Source organism: Nipponia nippon, unplaced genomic scaffold (genome assembly GCF_047370975.1).
Source record: "Nipponia nippon isolate SJK-2023a ecotype South Korea unplaced genomic scaffold, ASM4737097v1 scaffold_10, whole genome shotgun sequence".
Taxonomy (NCBI): Eukaryota; Metazoa; Chordata; class Aves; order Pelecaniformes; family Threskiornithidae; genus Nipponia; species Nipponia nippon.
In genome coordinates, this window is record NW_028262291.1 from 31,253,135 (window position 1) to 31,275,471 (window position 22,337).

The 22,337-nt window shown below is 46.2% G+C and overlaps 1 protein-coding gene across 11 annotated transcripts in view; it reads right to left on the minus strand.

The window, feature by feature from the left end:
- The window catches only part of PAPLN (papilin, proteoglycan like sulfated glycoprotein), a 50,720-nt gene that overhangs the window by 11,601 nt on the left and 16,782 nt on the right, over positions 1–22,337 (minus strand). For 6 of the 11 annotated variants that reach the window (XR_015701968.1, XM_087746363.1, XM_087746366.1 and 3 more), the window contains exons 3-18: positions 16,352–16,467; positions 14,989–15,049; positions 14,600–14,702; positions 13,549–13,679; positions 13,080–13,203; positions 12,226–12,306; positions 10,824–10,996; positions 10,152–10,275; positions 8,918–9,044; positions 8,145–8,210; positions 5,846–6,053; positions 3,889–4,065; positions 2,419–2,575; positions 1,696–1,782; positions 864–1,167; positions 616–733 (exon numbers count right to left, since the gene is read on the minus strand). Coding sequence is in view for 10 of the 11 variants with exons in the window: in XM_087746363.1 (XP_087602489.1) it covers positions 616–733; positions 864–1,167; positions 1,696–1,782; positions 2,419–2,575; positions 3,889–4,065; positions 5,846–6,053; positions 8,145–8,210; positions 8,918–9,044; positions 10,152–10,275; positions 10,824–10,996; positions 12,226–12,306; positions 13,080–13,203; positions 13,549–13,679; positions 14,600–14,702; positions 14,989–15,049; positions 16,352–16,467 (2,157 nt within the window). In the remaining variant the exon portion in view is untranslated. The remainder of the gene's footprint in view (positions 1–615; positions 734–863; positions 1,168–1,695; positions 1,783–2,418; positions 2,576–3,888; positions 4,066–5,845; positions 6,054–8,144; positions 8,211–8,917; positions 9,045–10,151; positions 10,276–10,823; positions 10,997–12,225; positions 12,307–13,079; positions 13,204–13,548; positions 13,680–14,599; positions 14,703–14,988; positions 15,050–16,351; positions 16,468–22,337) is intronic. The other 5 variants (XM_087746368.1, XM_087746364.1, XM_087746369.1 and 2 more) reach the window with 3 other exon arrangements.

Genomic DNA, 22,337 nt, shown 5'->3' on the forward strand with positions numbered 1-22,337 from the left:
AGCTGTTGGCTGTAGAAGGCCAGCTGTTAGAGGAACCACTATTTGTTTGCCTCCTAGAGGCTTTCATGCTGGGATGAGGTGGGAAACTTGGCTGTCAGCCATGGAGCCAGGGCTGCACCTCTCTGCAAGACAGACCTAACCAGCCCAGCAGCAGGCCATCTTTTTCAGCTGGCCCCACCAAGCACCCCAAGCTATGAGGGGAGTTACCTCCCTGACTATTTCGCCCTCAGTTAATCTGCAGAGTTGACAAAGGCAATTATTAGTGGCCATGTTCTTCCCATTTTTTCTCCTAGAAATTAGATGCCAAGTTTCTGACCAACAGAAATTTGATTACTCACGATTATTCAATCAGTTCTACACAAGACGGTCGTCTATTTCTCGGACATCTCCCAACCACCCACTCTGTCCCTGCTTACAGGGGATCACAGGTGGATGCCCCATGATGAACAGGAGCGAAGTGGGCCAAAGGGCTTGATGCCATGCCTGGAGTATTGGTTCTCCAGCATTACTGGCTGAGATGAAGCACAACAGAAACTCACAGTCGGAGTCCCCGGGGTCAAATCTGAATCTTTGTATCTGATGGACAGCTAAAATGCAAAGGGGTTTTGTACTTACTGTTGGAGCAACCGCAGTGGGCCGATTTCTGCTCACTTGAACATCACGGGAATATTGTGGGCATCCCATGTTGTTTGGACCCTGGGCAGCTGATACTCCATCAGGACAGCATCCATACCTACAGGCAGAAGGCAGAAGGGCTGCAGCAACACCTGAACGGCCCAGCTCAACAGGCACAGGCTGTAAATTTCAGTAAGCCCCCAGGAAAGGCAATGCCTCCCTGCTCAGGCCTATCTACTTCCAGCTACCTGTTTCGGTGACAAGTGCTGAAGGGGCAACCTCTCCCCAAAGGGCCTGAAGCCGGGGTGTGCCCGTCTGAACAGCAGCCATGTGGGCTCCGATGACAGTCCTGAGAGCTGGTCCCTGCAGTGGGGTCCTGGGAGAAGCTGAGCTGATGGGAACCTGAAGAGCGTGACTGGGGTTCCCAGCGAACAGGCAACAAGTTGATGCCATGGTCCTTGGTGGATAGGACGTGGTGATTCCCAGAGGTACTATGGATCGTGGAGCTCCCAGGGAGCATCCTTTCATCACCAGAATCTGAGGAGAGAACTCCTTAAAGCATGCAGGTGAGCTTCAAAATCTGGTCAGTTTTCCTCATCTCTGCTCTCCTTCCCCTGCTCAAGGCTACACGGCAGGCTTTTCCATACCAGGATTTCACCTGAATATGTGTCTTCTGGCCTACTCTTCTGGATTTGGTTGTCCTGAGGTTCTTTTGCTCACTGCCCTGACCATTCTTCCTGTTGTCCCATGAGAAACCACCTGCCACATTTCTGTGGTCCCCTCACATGATCCTTTCTTCTTCCTATGATGTGTTTTGGGCAGCATTTCTCTCAGCCAGCACTTAAGTCATGCTGCCAGAGCCTGGGATCTATATACTGTACAGTCTCTTCTGCATGGACAGATTCAGACACTGCTCGCTATTCATATAAAAGAATCTACGCTTTGTCCCTGGCTCCACAGATCCCTAGAAGCCCATGAAATGAACAAGAGAAATGAAGAAAAGGAGGAACCTTTCGCTTACCACACCCTGTTTCAAGTCCACCATCACCAAAAACCCAAACTAACAAAATTCTTCCAAACCTGTGGCAGGGCTGTTTGGGCTGTAACGTGTCAGTGAGGACTGGCGAGTCACGTCGTATCCCATAGTGTCCTGCATACTGGGGACCTCTGCAAAAAGAGACATACACAAAATAAGTGCAGTTAGTCCAGCTCCTATGTTCTAATAATTGCAAATGCATCCAAGAGCCAACAGGAGAGTAAAGTTGATGGAAATGTTTCTCTTCTTTTGGAACAGCTGCTGAGCAGCAACTGGATTCGATTGGATTGTTAGGACAGTGACCTGCGATGGGAAGGCTGACAAAAGTCAGCATTTCAGCTCTGGCATGGAGACTAGACACAGACAGCAAGCAAAATCTTCTGAGCAGTTGTGCCTCCTTTATAGCTGGTCCACAGAGGGATGAGAGTTGGCTATAGTTTTTAGCTACTGAGCCTGCCCGGGTTGCCATCCTTCTTGACTAGGAGTCCTGGGGTGAGTCTGCAGCACACACTGGGACAGAGCCATCACAGAACACTGAATTCAAAATGGACACACACCAATGTTGTTCTCAAGCCTGCTACATACATTTCAAACAGCACAGGTACTGGGACTCTGAAGATGCCGTCGTTATGTGCACAAAACATAAACGCATAGGATGGAGACAGGCTGGCAAGAAGCTGAGAACATAAGCTGATGCAGGGCTGGGAATTTCTACTCCTAAACAAAAGCATTTTAGGAAAAGCTACGTGTGCAGCAATACCACTCACGCTGTGGCAGGTAGCAGGGCTGCATGTTGCAGCTACCCAGGGTGGCTGGTTTCTGTGGCTGGATGGCCTTGCATGTCTCAGGACTGTAGAATTTGGAGTCGCCGTCAGCGCAGATGACTTGGCGCGTCCGGATGCCTGAATTGCAGCTCTTCGAACACTTGGGCACAGAGACAAGGCAAGTGAGCAGGCAGCAGAGGCCAAATGCAGAAACCCCACAGACCAGAAGTGTGGAACAGCTGCATGATTAGCTGCAGGCTGAGCACAGCTTCCTCCACCAAGACAAAGCAAGCAATACTTCAGCTGGATTCATCTGAACAATTAGAAAACCATACTTTAAACCATTTTACCAAATGTCGCACCCAGCCCTGAAGCATTAGGCTCTGAGCCGTGCTCAGCCTGCAACATCCAGATGAGCTGCTGTCACCCAGAGTGGCATGGCAGGGAGCTGGAGTGAATTGTTTCAGCCTGACCCGAAGGCATCTCAATACTCTGGGGATCCACCAGCTGTGAGGGTCAGTTTTGAACTGCACATTCAAGAACAACAGTTTACAACAGGAAAGAAAACTGGTGGCTTTCTTGTAAGCAGCTAACTAGAGTTCCTCTAACTGGAAGCTGTGGATGAAGAGGGAGCAATGAGCAGCAGCTCAAGGGAGGGGAGAGGATGAGGTATCTGTGTAACCCATCTGCTCGGGGCAAGCTCTACAAACACGGAGAGAGTATTTCTCTCTCTTATTCAGGTGCAGGTAGGAGCCCTTCTGATATCGGAAAGCCAGGGGCCAGGAAAGATCAGATTAAGGTATGCAACTTCTTTAGCTGTTTCTAAAACTTGGCCCACATCTCACAAAGAACCAGATGTAACATGTTTTAACTGGGAACATGCTGGTCTGGCTAGCACAGAAGGGAAAAAGCGTGTTTGGAAGTCACAAGCTGGCATTGGATCTATCCTTATCTCTCCTTCCCCCTGCACTTTTCCCAGGTTGAACACAGTCTGGCTCTCTCCACAAAGACAAGACTAATCCAGCTGAAGCACAGTTTATCTGAACAATTACAAAAATGTACTTTAAACAATATCACCAAACGCAATGACCAGTCCTGAAGCCTGGAGCTCTAAGCCATAATCAGCCAGAGAGCTGTTCTTGCTATTCACAGAGATGGAGCGAAGAATTGGGAATAAGCAGCAAGAGTGGATTGTTTCAGCTTATTGGCTGCATTTTGCGCCACTGTCACTGAAACTATAATCCTCCCCTCAGAAGGATTTATTTTTGTAGCAGCTGCATACAAAGCAGGCAGCAGATTAACTGGAGCATTACTAGTGCCAGTTACAACACAACTGTGAGCCAAGGGACTGGAAATGAAGCAGTACATGCTCCCAGCCTCAGCCAACGTGCAGACTGCACGGATCAAAGCTTGTCTGCGAGGAGCACAGCAATATAATCAGTTCTTTCTGAACCATGAAAGTGTGATGCTCACCAGGCCCCAGTCTCCAACATGCCAGCCAATTTCCTGGATGCAGTTCTCCTTAAGGCAGGGCTGGGTGGCCGACGGCTTTGGCTCCATTAGGCATGCGAAGTCCTGAGCCTGAGAGCCCTGCTGCGTTCTGCAGGTGACGGTCCGGGTCTGGACCCCTTCCCCACAGCTGGCTGAGCACTGCAGAAAGGGGGCCAACAATTACAAGGAAGCACCTGGTTTCCTCTTGCAGTTCCAGGATGTGCTCCCTAACGTTGGGGCAGAGCACCATTTTGAGATTACCTAAAACAACCAACCATCATTAAAATAATCTTCTGGGATGGGAGTTAGCAGAGAAGTTGTTTATGCTGTAGAAGAGCCAATAAGGCATGGTGGGTAGGGTCTGGGAGATCTGGAGCTCACTGGATGATTTTGGCCTAGTCATATCATTTCTCTTCATCTCTATCAAAGAAGACAGGGAGAATGATTTTGGAAAAATATCAATACTGCGGAATACATTGGGGACAATAAATGGCAGAAAATGCCTGGAACCTCACGTTATTTACTCCTGATTAAAATCAGCTCAAGGTAAAGAATTCAAGGGAAGATAAAAAGATTAGGTTCTTGTATTGCTCATGTCTTCTGCCTGAAGACCTTGTGCTCCATTTTTATGGTGTGGAGCTGTGACACAACTTCTATACTAGTAACTGGTTTGTGACATTTTCAACGCCTTCTTAAATTCACAGTGGTGTTTCCTGGAATCCAGCCTGCTTCTCTGTGAATTACCAAGGTCTCTTACAGAGAGCATTAACTTGGGGACAGTCTGAATTACTTTAGATAAGCTTCCCAGCTGAGTTTCAGCCACTCATTTACTAGAGTGACCTTTTATCTCTGAGAGTACATGAAACACAGTCGCTTTTGAGAACCCCGGAATGAATCACTTAGGAATCAGTTTGTAAGAACATGACACTTGGTGCCTTCCCCAAACAGTGCTCTTACTCCACAACCCTGAAGTCATCTCAGTATTCACACCTCACATCTCACAAGAGGGGAAAAAAAAAAGAAAAAAAAAAAGTGGACTTTACAGTCTAGGTTATGATGCCTCAAAGTTGCGTTTTACGCTGCCGCATCACTCAGACAAAGTACCACCACAAGATCGTAAGTCAAATGTTGCAAGCACGCATGTACTTCTTTTAACAGAGGAAAATTCACTTGTGCTTTAGGGACCGAGTAGACACTACCTTTACTTTCTAAGCCCTTGGAACGTAAGATGCCTTCTAAATGCCTGGCTGGCAGCACTGAGCACATACAGTTTGAACAGTTATATCTCTCCTGGAGATATAAATGCACACGGGCATCAAAAATGCACCACACAGCTGTGTTCAGAGAAGCCCTACACTGACGCATAGCAAGCGGCATGTCACCAGTGTTTCAAGAGTATCTTGCTTACCGACCGTTGCAATTTTAGTACTGCTGTCCAGGGCTAGTAACGCTGAGGCAGCAATATGCATGGAAATAAACAGCACAGGCCGGAGCTGTGAGCTCCTGTTTTGCAGAGGAGGGAGTGTTACTGCACATCATCAGCTGATGGACAGCAGCTCTCATGCCTGCCCTCTGCCTTCACCAGGCCTGACTCAGAAACTCAGCCAGTGCCAGGTCTGGCGGATCTGATAAAAATACAGGAGTGGGGAAAGGACTGGGAGCCCAGAGAAGAGAGAACATGCAATGAGAGGAGGAGGGGTGCAGGGGCACGCACAGTTTTGAGGAACAGGGATGTGTTTATAGGAGTGCATAGCTGCTAGCTAGGTGGAGAACTTGTTTGGAGGACTGCAGGGACAAGTCCTATACCTCTGCACGCCACCTATCCAGGGACACAACTTTTACAGTCCCTGAAAAGGAGCCTGGCTTTTTATCCCCAAGCTTTGGCAGATCCTTCTTCAATATGTGCCAAGAGGCAATTGCCTCCCCCACACAAACTCACCTCTGACCAGGGCCCTGTGCTCCAGGTCGCGCACTGTCTCATGTTGCAGGGCTGACTGCTGCGAGGCTGCTGTGCGAAGGCCATGCACTCAGCGTTATCCACCACCCCTTGGGAGCTCTGACCATCAAATGCAACACAGTAAACGGAGCGAGTCTGGGTGCCCCCACCACAGGTAGCTGAGCAGGATCCCCACTCCCCCGTTTTCCACCTGCAGGTCACAGAATCAAGCAAACACATGTAAGCCCAGCTAAACTGCCCAGAGGTGCAGGGGAGGTCAGTGCCTCATGCCTGTTGTCATCAGACAGGGAAAATGTCCCTTTGCAGAACAGAGTCAGAGGTGAGTTCCCGTTTGACCAAGTGCTGCCCAGCTTAAATGGCAATGCGCATGAGTCCCACTCCAGAGACAAATCCCCAACCACAAAACACTTGTTTCTCTGGAAGTGCAGAGGCTCTCCCAGAGGGGGAAGATTTTTCTCCATGGCTTTTGGTCTCTTGATGTCTGCAAAAATGTCATGCTTGAATGGAACACCAAGGAAAAAAAGACAGGAAAAAAAAAAAAAAGAAGAAAAAAAAGAAAACCACCCAGATCAGCTAAAAGCAACTCACACCAGCCTAACCACCCGTTACACTCCAGCCATTATCAGAAACAGTAAAACCAAGCCAAGACCTCACTCTGCCTGCAAACCATGCCACTCTCAGAAGTGCTTGTGAACTTTTCGCTGACAGCCAGTAGAAAGCTGGTTTCCTCCTCCCTTTGGCCAAATTCTCTAACAGCAGCACACACAAAAAAGCCCCAAAAACTTTAAATAGATTTCGCCCTGTGTTTGGTTGCTGAAGCTGTCACAGAAATGATACACCCTTGCTAATGGAAGGGGGAATGTCCACAAAACAACCTGACTGTTTGGATGCTAAAATCCCTGCCCTCGTCCACTCCCATGTCTCAGAGCTGCCCAGGTAGCTGGGAGCACAGCCTACATGGCCTGGCTTCAGGGGCAACATGATGTTTCATTCCTGACTCCAGCATGCTGTGCAGTCTAATGGCACTGATGGTGCAGGGGGAGCATCATGGTGATCTGCTTGCCAGCTGCTACCTCCCCTTGCAGTCAGGTAAGCCCCAGCCAGGGCGTGAAGGCAGTTCATGTTTTCTCCCTTAGCCTTCCAGCTGCTTCCCTGGTCTGCCCTCACCACCCCTAAACTGAGTTTCAGCCGGCCAATTCACATTCACACCCTACCAGAAACTCCACAGCAGACTCAGCCAAGAGAAGACATGTTCGTCTCCTTAAGATACCCTTCTTTCCTATTAAAGGTACAAATATCAGCCCAAAACTAAATGGCCTTTGCTATAAAATAAGATGTTCCCTTTGGAAAAGAAACAACTACAGCAAGTAGAAGCCACTTAGAGCGATGTGTTTGCAGGGTTCAAAACAAATTCCTTCATCAAGATTTTTCAGAAGCTCCAGTGGGGATAAAAAAAAAAAAACCCAAACTGTATTCTGCTTACTGTAAAGCAAATGTACAGTTCTAGAAAGGCTGTATCAACTGAATGGGCTCACCTACAGCCTCCTTCAATTGTGAGTCAAGACACCCTGCCTGACACTTGTTTCATTTCCTGTGTAAGAAAAGGTCAACCATAAGGCTGGGATCCTCATCAGACGGCAAAGCATTGCAAGTCTTAAACTGTTGGCAGTTTGCTGAAGGACAACTGTTTTGGTTTTGATCTTTTTTACTTCTCATACCTCAGTGTACAGTGTAAGTATTGTATCTGTCACATCCTTGTACTCGTCACAGTACATAGGCACTTTTCTGCCCGCTGTAGGGCCCATGCCAAAGAAAGAAGATCTTTTGAGGAACTCTGAGGCTTTTGCTATGGCACTCGGCAATCCTGGCCAATGTTTCAATCTCCCAATCCATCGTGCTTCTTTTCCTTTCTGTTCTTTTATTCATCTTGATAGACCAAACAAAAATCTAGAACATACCATCACCTCTCTACCCTGATTCCAGAGGAAAAACAATTATCACGATAAGCAGCCAAAAGCTATGAAAAAACATGTCCCCTTCTCAGTCCCATAAGAGCCAAGTCGCCAGAAGCATGCACAACCACCTAAGCAAAGCTGCCAGCCAGCACCCTCCACCATCATTTTCATTGGCAAGAATCAAAAGCAAAGCACCACCCACTGCTACCACCAGCACCAAAGAGGAAAGCTCCCACATCCCCACAGACTTCAGTGGGCAACTAGGTGGAGAGCAGAAGAGAGCAGGTGCCTTCCTGTGCTTTCTGTAACCTCCTTCTCCTCATTACCTCTTCGTCTGAGAGCTCCGTGCTCCACTGTGACTCCAGGCTTGCGGCAGATAGACGTAAGAAGTCCTTTATACACAGAACAAAGGATTTAAAGAACTTAAAGCAAGTAGCTACAGGCTACCGTGTATTCAGAAACACTCACAGGTTTCCAAGTGCCCTCTCACTCACAACAGCACTCTCACAGGCCTCCACTGCACCCACCAGACACACAGTGAGATACACAGTTAAGGCTCTGGTTACAGCTCTGGATGCCCACATAAAAGCCAAGTGAAGCCAACTGCAAGGCTATGTCAGCAAGGGACAGAGTGAAAATGGCTGGGTAAAGGGGTTTGAAAATGCTGGAAAACAAAAAGATTCCAGGATTCAGCCCTTTTTAAGAGCAAGGACACTGGGAATGCAGAAATGACATAAACTGACACCAGCTCTGACCTACTCCTCCGTTTTTGCTGGCTCCAGTTGAAGAGAACAAAACCCAAATAATCTGTTTCCTATCTCCTACATGGGCTAGAAGACCATGTTCCACAATCACATACTGAAAAGCAAGTTTAATTGGTCTATAAAATGAACATAGGACATATAAAGCCTTGCGCACACAGAAATGCTCATCACGGTGTTATCACCATCCTTTGTCTTGGGCTTTCTCTAAGAAGTGAAACATTTCCTTGGAGAGCATCAAGCTGGCAGAAAGGAGCAGTGAGAGAGTCATTCTTTTTCCTGGCTCCAAAAGCACCTAAGGAAGAAGTCAGAGTCCAGAAGAGGAAAGGAAATCTTACCGTTTTGTCTGGGGACAAGCCTGATGGCCACATGTCCGATTATTGTCTGGCTGTGGTTTATTCCTGCACAGATAGTCTGGATAAATTTCATTGTCTATGGTACAAAACACCAAGCGGGATTGGAAACCTAAAGGAGAAGCAAGAGAGTATCTTGGTCAATGCAAGCCACCCAGGACTAGGTTTGAAATGCACTGGTGTTGGCAAGACAAGTTTCTAAAGTCATGCAGAATCCACACCTGCCCCAGCCAAGCTGGAAAAGTCAAGTGCAGTTCTTGGTCTGTCACTATATGTGTGAATGGTGCCTCCCCACAGTACGAGTCCACTGGAAGAGCAAGAGACACAGAACAGTCCCGTGGAGCTGAGGGGCATTTTCCTGTTATGTGAGTGGACTGTGACTCACAAGGGAAGTGCCATATCCATATATTGCTCATCAAGGAACCCTGCATGGTGTGTGCAGTATACAGCAGCGGAGCTGGCGGCCTCCTGTTAGACCCAGAAGGTCAGTCTTGTGAAGACTGGGCACTGGAGAAAAAACTTGCAGCTCTTCATGCTTCCTGCAGGATAAGAGTGCTCAGCAAAGACAATATCAGCTCCAACAACACAATAAGGCAAAAGCTATTGAAATGGCCATCAGCACCGAAGACCAGAAGAGGCTGATAGATATTCTACATACTATCAGCTGGAGGATTTTATTTATTTAATAGGGGTTTTCTGTTTTGGTTTTTTTTTTTAGCTTAAAAACCATAACTTTGCTCATGGAAGAATTTGTAAACTGAATATGATGTGACACCCCAGGAGATCTGACAGTCCCCCTGCAGAGAGGGAATCTTCCAGGCTATGGTAGAGGGGAATGATGCAACGCAGTTATGTAGGCCAGGTCAGCTTGGAGAGGATCTCTCAAGTGGTTGAAAAGGCCTGAGAAGGACATAAAAAACTGAAGCAGAACAACATAAAACAAAGGCTACCTATGAAGAGCCTCAACAGATCCTAGTAACAAGTCTGAGGACTAGGACATGGAAAACGAGACAGGACAAGGCATGGGACACAGTCCTGTTGTGACTCCATGTGTGACGGTCCCTCGACAGAACCTTAGCTGCCCCCTGTAGATACCTGTGCTGCCTTCCAGCAGGAGACTGCTGGGATGCAGCTGCAGAGGGCAGCACACAGTCACACTGTCTTCAGGGTGTGGATATAAACCCCACACCAGCCCAGACACCAGGTCCTGTCCCCTTACCTCCTCCACACTCAGCGCTGCACTCACTCCAGGAGCCATAGCTCCAGCTGTAGCCCGAGGCCTGTCCTTGGACAGGCAGGTAGTACTCATACAGTACTCCTGGGTTTGGCTCCTGGCTGATGAGCTGTGAAAGCATGGGATAAAGTCAGGGAAATAACAACAGCAGCACTTCTCCCCTTTGCAGCATTTCCCCACCATGTCTGAGGGTTCAAGCTGACCTGCTTCCCTCCTGTTCAAGAAGCACTTATTCTCTATGCTGTGTTTTCTCCTTGCTTTCTATGCTACTCTAGAGAGCATTATTTTTCAAAGAAGGGTGCATTCATCCCTCTCAGAGACAGAAGATCCAGCTGCTCCTATACCAGTAAGTACCCTTGCCTGGCCTGCAGCACGCTATAACAAGCAGTGCCCTAGAGCCTGTCCTTGCCCCAACCCCATTTGGTGCTGACTCGACTCTCCCTTAAAGTCAGAGCCCAAGGGAACAAGCAGGAAGGCAACATCAAGCCTTGCCTTGCTCCTTTCTGGGCAACAGAACCAGAGCCCCCTGTGGGACCCGTCACTTCTCCAGTCTTCCCCATGTAGTCCCCACCAATGCGTTCCCACTGCACAAAGCGAGGGCTGCTGCACAAAATGAGAGAGCAAGAGCATCAGCGGGGGGCAGGCAGAGCCGCTTACCTCAATGACGAGGGGTTCTGTGGTGGGGCCCCGGGCGTGGAGCAGCTCTGGGGCCAGATCACCCTCCGAGCCACGGTCGTAGTGCATAACCGTGCTAGCTACATGCAGCGCTCGGCTGAAGTCAATCGTCCAATGCCCGTTCAGATAGTACTCCCCTCGCACGTTCTTGACAGCTGGACAAACCCATGCGCCAGAGAAGAAAAAGCAGTAAATTAACACACCTGTAACCTGACACCTGGGTCCAGATACCACAAGACAGGGCCTGCTCTAGACTTTCAGGGTATTGGCAATCCACAGAGCTCTCAGCTCCACCATTTGAACCCCAGCTCCTTTACATCAATATTGTAACCTTTTAAGTGTGGTGACAATCTATTATGGCAGCATCTACCAACACGGCATAAATTCACACATCGAAAGAGGACTGTAAGAACTCAACAGGGATGCTCCTGTTTCCACACAATGCTGCATCGCAGATGTGGCAAAAAATGAGACCATCATCCTCCAATAGTGCTGTCCCCCCGTAATGCTCTCTTGCCAGAATCTGCTCCACATTCAGACAGTGCTTCTTTCCAGCTTTGCAGCAGACCAAGCACTTTTTTGCTGCACAACCAAATGCCTCCAGTATATTCCAGCCCTGTCTCTGCATTCCCCACTGTTAGTCACTGAGGCACAGCCTACGTCAGCCTATGTCCCGCTTGCCGTTAAGATGTGGGATTAACACCCCATTGCCTCTACACCACTATCCTGTTCATCAGGTATTCTATTCAGAAGACAAAGACTTTGGTGCTGCATTCTCTTTTCTACAAAGGAAAACCATCAGACTGATGTGTCCGAAGCATTGGGCAATGGAAGAGTCAGAAAGCAGAAGAGTATTTGCTTTCTCCACTGGAATTTCCTCAGCCCTGCCCAGAAAGCTAGGTGAGGACATTTCCTCCTTTTTGCCCTCTGCAGCATGACCAGAGTTTGATGTTCTACAGACAAACAACCAAAAGATACCTACGGGGAAAAGAAGCCCATCCCAAACTTCCGGGTGACAGGAGGAGTTAGGGTTTACATCCACCAAGCAAACAGCAGAACTCATAGCCAAATTTTGCTATATCAACTAAATTCCATGTAAGTTCCAGGAAGGAAGTCTGAACATGGTTTGGATCTTTTTATTCCCCACCCAACAGCAAGATCACCACAGGAGAGAAAATGAGGCAAGCCTGAAGGCCAGAGTTGAGCATCACTAACACTTCAAGGATACTCAATATTCAGATCCTGATTTTCAGAGAGTTTTTCCCTCTGCCATATCATGCCCTCAAGGTAAACATCCCAAAGCCCAGCATACCTGAAAACCAAATTTTAAAGCAATGGCTGGAACCCAAATGGACTGAAACACAGGTTCTGACATCAGTCTTACCCAGAAAGTTCCTGCTGGGCATAACCTCCTTAATTCGGATGCTTGTGGCTCCCACGGGGATGATAAAGATTTGATTGTACCCTGAAAAAAAAGGAAGGGGATTATTCAATATCTGTCTGTGGGTGCCACACGGTCACTCTTCTGTGCCAAAGATGCTCCTGGTTTTATTGGTGCTTGAACAACTGGATGAGCTTTTTGACGGCGGCTTGAAGCATTTCAGCCATCACTTTACCTGCATTCTGAATAGCTTCACCCAAAACCATCCACAGGTCAGTCCGTGTGTAAAGAGTTCCAACTACACCTCAGAAAAGTAAGCACGGGGGTCAGTGCAATGTCCATTTTTTAAATTTTAAAATCTTTGGAATTTCAGCAAGTATCATATTGGAGCTCAACACAGGGAGATTTGACCACAAGTGCAGTTGTTATCTTGAAATGACGCAGAACTGGCCAAATGCAGAAGATGCAGTCCCATTTCTAGCCTTGCACCAATCCTAGTGGGGCTGTCAAGACACTGGACAGGGCACAGTCTTATAAAGGAGGTATATAACTACATTCGTATGGTACATTTACAGCACCTGCTGGAGACTGAGCAGGGAAAAGACCAGCAGCATGCCAAGTACGTCCGTCTATACTGAGACTAAGGAAGTGATTCCCAGGATAAGGCCATCGATACAATACATATTCTGATGCTAAAGCAGCTAAAGAGCCACATGCCATACAGACATTTGAAGTGAACATCGAAGCCTGCCTACAACAATCACGTGAGCAGGTGTCTCCACCAGCCCTTGTAGGAGCTTGAGTTTAGGTTTAACTCTCCCCTTCGCACCTGCCCAAACAACCTAGATCATTTGTACCTTTGGGGAGGCCGCGCACATCAAAAGTGCCCTTCACACCATAGCAGGTGCTGCCATCTCCTCCACACTGCAGGCACTTGTCCTCCTTCTTGGCAGACTCCAGCATGTTATCACAGCCAACGGCCTGTCAGAGCACAGGAGCATTGATACGAATAAACCATAACGACAGAGGAAAGAATGAAACAATGGCCAAATGCTGGACTCATCTAATGAGAAAGCCTGAATCTAGGGAGTCTGGGAAGTCAGGACAGGGCAGGGAAGGAGTTGTCAGAGAAAAGACAGAGTTGGCATCTTCTATTTAACATTCAGAGACAGAGAGATAAATGCTGTCCATGTGCTCCTCAGCACCTTGCAAACTGAATGACTCTCCTTTTCTGGTGCTATTATGACAGACCAAGTAGAACAAAGGGAAGCAACAGAAAGACTGACAGTCATGATAGTAAATGAAGGAAGCAACAAGATGACTAACCTGACAAGCTCCCTCTACACAGATGTCCCGCTTGCCAGGTTCACAGGTAGTCCCATCTACCACTGCTTCCTTGTGCCTGTAGTAGAAGTTTTCTCCCTTGGGAATACAGTTTAACTCACACTTATTAGGTGCTGGTAGGAGAGAAAAAACGAACATTATATAGTATGGCTAATAGCTTGATAATGCATCAGAAGCCTGGTTTTAGATCACAGGAGCAGAAACAGAGGGGTGGACTGATAATAAGTAGCAGATATTGAAGAAATTTCTGGGTAACAGACTGCTGGGGGCTGGGAAAATACCCTGGTAAAGCCTCACTGCACGCAACCATTTCCTCAGGTACCTTGGCTGGCCAGTGGTAGAGGGGGGACGTTGGGCCAGGTGGATATTTGGTTATTCCTTAGTAAGACTGTTCTTATGCACCCTTGGAGTACAAGGCTTTCTAGAATGAGAACAAGTCCTGGTACAGAACACAGGGGAGCTGTTATCTTAACAGCCAACAAACAAAACTTTAAATCCATCTTGAAATCCCTTGTAATTTGTTAAACCACTGTGAATGATAACATATCAAAGCTCAGAGCAAGGATATCTGGTTCCTACACCTGCCTTCTGAGCTGGTTCCTCAAGAAAGCATGGGCCAAGTGAAAGAGATGTCATATTTTCCGAAGCGCTCATTAATTACATGCATTTGTTTCTTCTGTGCCCTGCTAATATTCTTTTGCCAATATTGTAAAACACAGCAGAGCTTCTGTTTCTCTAATACTTTAGGACCTAGCTGCAACCAGTTCCAGCTTTCTGGAGCAATGTTTCAGAAAGAATGGCTGTTAAAAGAGACAACTATGTATTTCTGCAATGGCAGCTGTCTCTTGGCCCATGCATCCACTGTCTTCATGAGAGCAATGCTATACTGCTGGCAAAAATATTTTTTCTATGCCACCCCCTGCCCCTCCACTCCAGCTAAGGAAGTACCCTGCGAGGATGTCAAAAACCTTACAGTCACTTCAAAACATACTGTTGATAGGGACGAAGTCTAACCCTACATGGTTATCATTACCTCCATAATATGGAAGCCACTTGTATTTCTTTCCTTGGAATTCTGTCCCATCGAACTCTGCACATTGCTCTGCCCGGAAATCCTGGGAGCCTTCTGGGCAGCTCTGTTTGGAGGAGAAGATGTTTGTATTGGGCCATTATAAAAAGGAAGAAAATTAAGTGTACAACAAAAAATTGGTTTTTATTTGTTATTGCTCCCATATAAAATCAGGGGCATAAATTCAATATGGTTTTGAAGGGGTACTGTTGATGAACCGCATTCACCAGTAATGCCAGAGAAAGAGAAACTAATAATGACATATTACTTCTGAACAAGAAAGATGTTTGTCTGGAGAAAAGGAGCAATAAGGAAGCAAAAACAAAAAATGGAGAACAAACAGAGCACTGTACCTGAACGTTGCATGACCGATAGCTTCGAGTTGGTCCAACACAACTGGAAGTACCTTCTGTCCTGAAAGACAGAAAACCAACATGAAGCTCTGAAGAATACACACGCAAAAAATCATCTCATGGCAGACATTACACATCACCTTCACATCGAGCATATCACCCTCACACAGTTTCCTGAAACAGGAAAATAACTAAAATGCACTTCTTTTCCACTAAAGCAAGCTGGCATCTTCTAGTGCCATTTTCTCCTATGGTTTGCCTTCTGGCATGAATGTGACACACACCATGAATGATTGCAGTATAGCTCTTCAGGGTCATGTTTCAACTAAATAATGGAAGCAGAGCTTTTAGTCCTTTGTTCACCAGCAAACAGTCGAGGTGTCCATACCAGAACCAGAACCACGTTATGAGCAGCAGGAGGGTAGTGGCCAATTCAGAATAGGTATGCACATCATCTATCATGCTGTTTACGTGCGCACTAAGCCCATTAGCAGGAAGAGCTAAACATGCCTATGGAAAGTGTGCAACACCCTCATTCCAGTCAAATGTCTAATATCTCAGCATTCCTAAAATGGAGAGACAGGCACCCAGGGATTCTGGCAGGTGTCTACCATAACACACAGGTGTATATCATAATGGGCAGCCTTCAAAAGAGGCCTTTCTTTATTCTGGGTGGGAAGAAACAGTGCTCCATAACTCTGGATTCTTCTATTAAAAAAACCCCTCTCATTTCTCTAAACGTAAAGAGGCTGGTTTTTTTCAGAATATTATTGAGAGTCTGGCTTTTTTTTCCCTTTTCTTTGTTTTTATCCACAGCAGGATCTCTCAGGTCCATCATTCCCAATAGGTGCCGTCCCTGTCATCGCCCTCGCTGCATCTAACCCAGATGTAAATGAGATGGCACAGCACTATTGCTGCTTGAGCCAACTCCACTCTTCTGTTTCTTCTGGGGCAATTTACCTTCCCGGGAATCACAAGCCTGAGAAAATCTTGGCACAGTCACTGGCTCTCGGGAGAGAAACCTACGGCTCTGGACTGTTCTCCCTCTCCCCCAGGCCTGCCACGCTAGACCTGATTGAACAGTTGCTGCCATACCAATCACCTGATTGCACAGCCTCAGATCTCACAGACACCACTGTGCTCTAGCGAAGGAACCAAAGCAAGGATGTATTGAAGAGAGAGCTATTCAAAACAGCAGTGATGAGACTGAGGCTGAGGATCATCTCAGAGTGGACTCAGGTGACTGATTCCCCTGGAATCAAACACTAGGTTGTTTTTGTTCTGGATGTATATTGGAACATAAGTGCAGGAGCTCAGTAACAGAAAGTACATTTAAAGGAAGAAAAAGGAGGTTAGCCCTCACCTTTGGGAATAGCAGCGCCGTTGCCGAAAGCTGACTCCGCCACCACAGCTCCGACTGCACTTGCCCCATTCACCCCAGCTCCCCCAGACATCAATCTGCCGTTTCATCCGGTGGCCCTGTGAATAAAAAACCCCACAGACATATCAAATGGACATGGCAACACAGGAATAAAACAATGAAAATGAAGCAGAGCTCCTATGTGTTCTCTTGCAAAAGAGACTGTCTTGCTGGGCTGTATTCCTAGCATGAAAAGTGGCAGAGAATAATACATCAGAAATGTCAAGCCTCTAATATCGAGGAGTATTAGCTTCCTGAAGCCATATAGCACATCCAGCTTTATAATCTCCCTTAAACTGTTATTGTTTGTCTATTCACGGAATCTCAGCACTTTTGAATAACCATCTGAAAGAGGATAACATCTCCCTCTCAGCAAGGCAGCAAAGGCAAATCAGGGACTTCAGGGACTATGAGCACTGTCACTCCACACCAGATCAACAGAGCCACTTAATCCCAAATCCTTGGCTCCAAGCCAGATACTTAAGAGAAATAAAGGAAGCAGTAAGGAAACCCTCGGAACACACTTTTTACTGCAACAAAATTCCATACATGGACCTTTTTTCCCCCCTACCCAACTGTGTCCAGTGATGAGGTCAAGGTCTGGGCCGTCATTAGCTACAACCTTAATTAATATTGTGTTCAGAAAGTCTGAATGGATACTGACATTAAGAGAAATAAGCATGATAATATAGACAAGAAGTTACAAGTCCAATGGAACCAAACAAAATACACTGTCTTAGAAGCACATGAAATAACATATTTTCAGGAAAAAAGGGCCTACTGCAGCTGATGGGATCCACACACAGCAGGACATGGGGGTTTAGCAGAAGGAACAGCAATATCTCGAGAAAAAAGAATAATTGCAAGATGCAACAGGATTAATTCAGCTTGGGAAAAGAAGGTAAATGCAGGGTTACACAGAGAGTGATGCTGTAAAAACAGGGTTTGCTCTGCAGCTGCACCTGTAGGGCAGTTCATGTATATATTATACAACTGAGGAGGTAATGTGTACCATGTGGGCACTTAGACATGTGGGGTAGTGAAGAGTGGTCAGGCAGAGAAACAAAAGGTAAAAGATTATTGAGATGTCATCTAATTCCTTTCAACACACACAGTATCCCACCAAATCTACATAACCCCTGGGTCTGGGTCCCAGTTCATCCTCTAGTTTCACGCAGCCGCTTTTGACTTGAACACAGCACCCTACGTTCCCATCCTCCACGTTTCTCTGCTCGTGCTCTCTTTCCATTCCTTCCTGTTGTTCCTCCTGCATCCTCGTGTAAGCTACTCCCTGATGATCACCCAGTTACTAAGTGCCATGGTAAGGGTTTTCTGCTGGAGTGGAGGAACATCCTAGAAATAGAGAATTTCACCATAGCAGGGATATTAACCCTACTCAGCAGAGTAGGGTTACCCTACCCCTGCTGGCAGAGCAACAGTCAGAGATATTAGCCGATCATATTTATGCACTTACTACCAAATTACCCACAACTATCTAGCTGCAGAGTCACCCCAAATTCTTCCTGCCTATTATCTATATTGCTCTAATGTGAAACACCTTCTTCCTGGCCCATGCTATTTGATTTCTTCCCACAAGTTTTGTGCAACTCTTTCTAATAGCTCTGCAAGCAAACTCCTTCAGGACAGGTTTCCTGGTTCAGACTAACTCTGTTTGCTTTCGCCCTGCTCACTCAATGGCACTACCCAGGTTACAGCCACTTCTACATACCTTCTCTCTGCCAAGTCAACATCTCCCTGACCCCTTGCCAAACCCTTTTCCCATTCTTTCATTCCAGATATTGAGCTCAGTGTTTGTCTTCTGCATTCTCATTTGCCTTTCCGGGAGTAATCCCATCAATAGAGTTTTAGCTTCCAGCAAGGCATCTTATTTTCCCAAGTTTTTCTTTCAGACACCTAATTCCTCTCCCTGTAATCCTTCCTCCCTTACTCTCAAAAGAATGAAACATGCTACCACTCAGTTTCTCTGCAGTCTTATTCCTCTATATCAACCAACTGGTTTAGGAACAGGATTAGCTCACCCTGGAAACAAGGGACCTTTCAGTCAGCATAAGGGAGAAAACATGTCAATAAAAATCCAAAGGAAGAGCATCTGAAAGTCAGATTACTGGAAGGCAATTAGGATAGAAAGCCCTTCCCTGACACACACACCAACCTGATAAATATTCCAATATCCCTCCTACAGAAGTAGCATTCTTTATTCCTTCTATAGAGAGCAAAATCTGCAGGGACTCTGTCATAAGGTTTATGCATCCGCAGAGTGCAGGAACAATCATTTTCTCAGTATCACTCCATTTATGTATACCCCAAAAGGAGCATCAGCCAGAAGAATCGTCCCAAAGCTGTACAGTGTTAGAGAAACATTTTAATAGGGGCCAAACTCCAGCATTCAGAAATCTGTGCACAGTCCTCGTTACTTCAGTAACTGCATGCATGTGTACGCAGGCAAATATAAAGCTCCATATTTATAACAAATAAGCAATCTATTATCACATAAGCTGATAACAAGATGTTTTTAGATGCTATCAGCTAGTTTCTGTTCCAAAAGCCTCCTTCTGCTCTCTTCAGGCTCTGGAAGGCTTTTGTCGGTTGTCAGCCAGGACGACTAAATCCCAGTCCCTCCTGGACCCCAGAACTAAAAATCTACAAACTTCATCACTTACCAATTCATTCGGCTCCATTCCCCCCTTGCTTCAACCTAGCACACATACAAGAACACAGTTCCTTTATCTGCAATAGGTATCTATTTTAATATTTCAGGAAAAGCCAGAGAACGCATACAACCATCTTGTCTTCTAAAAACTCCAGAATGGACAGTCAGTTAATGCCTAACTGCTCTGTCTAGTTTTATTGCCTGTTAAGACAACAGAAGTGCATACCTTCTGGGGATATTGATGATGCACGTGACCCTGGCACCACGTGCTCTCAGTGCTCAGTAGTAAACAGGCTGCTGTGGTATGAAAGTTTAGAAGGCCAGTGATTTCATTTTTATGAACACTGCATTGCTTTCATCAATTCCTAGACAGATGCATTGCTGATGTAGCTGCAGCATCTGCCGTTATCAGGCCAACTGTATCCGATATAATTGGCAAGTAAAAAAGCTATGCCTCTGAGTCACTAGAGCTCCAGACTTTGCCTTTAAAGACAATTCCAGTACGCAGCAGACACAAACTAAAGAATTCTGGAAAAGGGCCCTAGATAGTGTAATATATACCATATAATATTTATTTTTATATATGAAACATGCACTGGAAAAGTAGTTATGAATGGGACTCAACTCAGAAAGAAAATGTTGGCAATATGTAGGAACACTTTAAAAAGGGTCCTTGAAAGACTTCTCAGTCAGTCTGATGAGACGGATAGGAAACTATGCATGGAAAGAGGATTGTGCTTCCCAGACAGATGCATTGCAGGCATGCAGTGATCCACCAAGTTCATATAACCAAATGTGGACTAGCAATTCAGCATGAATAATTTCCTAGTGCCTTGTTGCAACTCAAATGCAACTCAAATACTAGCAAGCTATCAAAGCAAACATCAATTTACTATACAGTCCAAAGTGAGCAGTGAAGGTCTGCAGTCACAGGTCCAAACAACCTAAATGCCAGCCAAGTTCTTAGCCCTAGGGTTTCCCTTACTTCTTGGGCACCTTTGAGGGCCTAGGGATAGTCAATCTGAATTATTCTGCGATTCTTTGTGCTGCCTTTCCAGACTGACAAGCAGCAACAAAACGTCATGTTACACCACTCCAACAGTCGTTGCTCAAAGCACATGGTTACTGATATCCACGCTATGCCCGAGAGGTTTTGGACAATGCTAGTGCTTGCTTTTAGCTCAGCAGGTCACATAGCTTTGGTCCATTGAGCTGCAATTGAAGCATCTTTTTGGACACTGAAAAGTTTTTACTGTGATTTCTTGAGCTGCATCACATAGTTACTAGACTCCATTCAGATCTGATACAAATCTTGGTGCCAACACTGAGGACATGGTGGGAAATCCTTGACATTGGAAGTTGACTACAAAGCCCTATACAATTGTTACCCACCAAAAATAGATATAGCTGTCAATGATGAGTAATGTGAGGTTGATTCCCCAGGTGTCACTGTTATTTTGTGCAGCATTTTCATGTCTTAAAACTATAGTAAAAATCAGACTCTCTCTTTCTTAGTATTTCTCAAATAACACTACCTTCTTTTATTTGATAAATATCTGCTTTCTGGGGTTTACAGTTTCTGACATAAGGTTAATTTTTATTTTGACACACCCCTGAACTGTAGCCCCATTGATGAAACATGTATGAAAGAAGGGTGAAAACCAAACACTTTACAGAAGAAACTTATCACCACAGTCATTTATTCCATAATGGTTTCATTGCCAAAATCTTGGCAAGTAAGAAGTCTTCAGTGAAAAATGCAGCTTTGCTAAGTTTGAATTATAATTGCTTAAGAAAAGTTAATTGCTTAGAGAAAAGTTAATAAGGGAGTGGGAAAAAAAAAGAAAACTGTCAAGGTGCCCTGAGGGCTGGCTGCTCCCTGTGGGCTGGGGGCCAGTAGCACGGGGCTCTTCCAGGGTGACAGGGAAAGCCAGGGAGCGGGGCAGGCTGGGCGACAGCCCCAGCCCTGGGAATTGGGCACCTCTGACCAAAGCCAGGCCAGGACATGGGACTGCAGGTGGGCCTGGCTCCTCAGGGCCCATGGCTAGGCCGGGCAGGGCTGTGGGGAGCTGGAGACCAGCCCTGCTGCAGCATCGCTGGGGCAGGGGCTGATGGCCCCGGGGCAGCTGCAACGGGGTCCTGAGCTTTGGGCATGGTCGGGTGAGGCCAGTCAAGGCCAGTAAAGCCTAGCAGTGCTGTCAGGACCCTGACAAAAACAACCCATGTGGAGTGTATTCTTAGACTCTGTGCTTTTCAGGACATGAACCATTTCCTTCTCCTTTCTATATCCAGAAGACCTACCCAGTACTACAATGATGATCACCTATAATGTTTCCATATAGCTAAGCCCTGCAAGACATATGGCATTCAACACTCACACTTAATTGAAAGGGAGTTGAAAACATTCAGTGTATCTCAAACATCTATAATGTAGATAGATGCTACTATTCCAATAGATGCATTTTCAAGATAAATCCATCTGCAACCGGCTATGCTATTAGCCAAAAATGCAACAAAAAAATAAGCGAATGAATCAGACCCACATCAGGAAAGCATTTTTTATAATTCTGTCTTAACCATTGATCTTGGCTGAGACACAGCAGGCTTGCAAAGAGCTTTGAAGGTGAAGAATGCCGAGTACCATTTTTATGAATAATGAATAAGCAATCAAAGAATTGCATTTGAGCAAAACTAGAAAAACAAGAATGAAAGTGAACAAGATGGTGACAGCAGGAAGCGAAATACAAAATGGTGCAGAAGAGGAGAGTATCTTATTAAGACAAACTGCTTCACAAAGACAAGAAAAAAACCCAAGGCTTCATTAGTTTTAATGGCTTGTGGTTTTTACACTCACTGTCTATATCTCCTTTCATTCCCCTCTACCACCCTAGCCATGGCTTGTTAGCATGGCTAACAAACCCACTAAAATCCATCATTTCCCTGACATCTTCAGCTCCCCAAAACACTTCAGGTTCTCCCTACATCACTTAACCCGTTGTTCCCAACTCTTTTCCACGTTCCCTTTGTTCACCTCCCCCCATCACTCCTCACTTTTCTGCCTCTTTATGGGCTGCCCCACCATATACCCCGCTCCTTCCACATCCCCTGCTTTCCTGTCAGCTGGGCAGGACGCAGTGCATGCCTCACCTACTGCAGAACGAGGTACGTGCCGCCCCACGGGACTCTGCTGGCTTGCTGCCTAGCGGGCAGAGCAGGTAAGTTACTTTTCAGAAATGGAAAGCCTTCCAGAAACGCTGG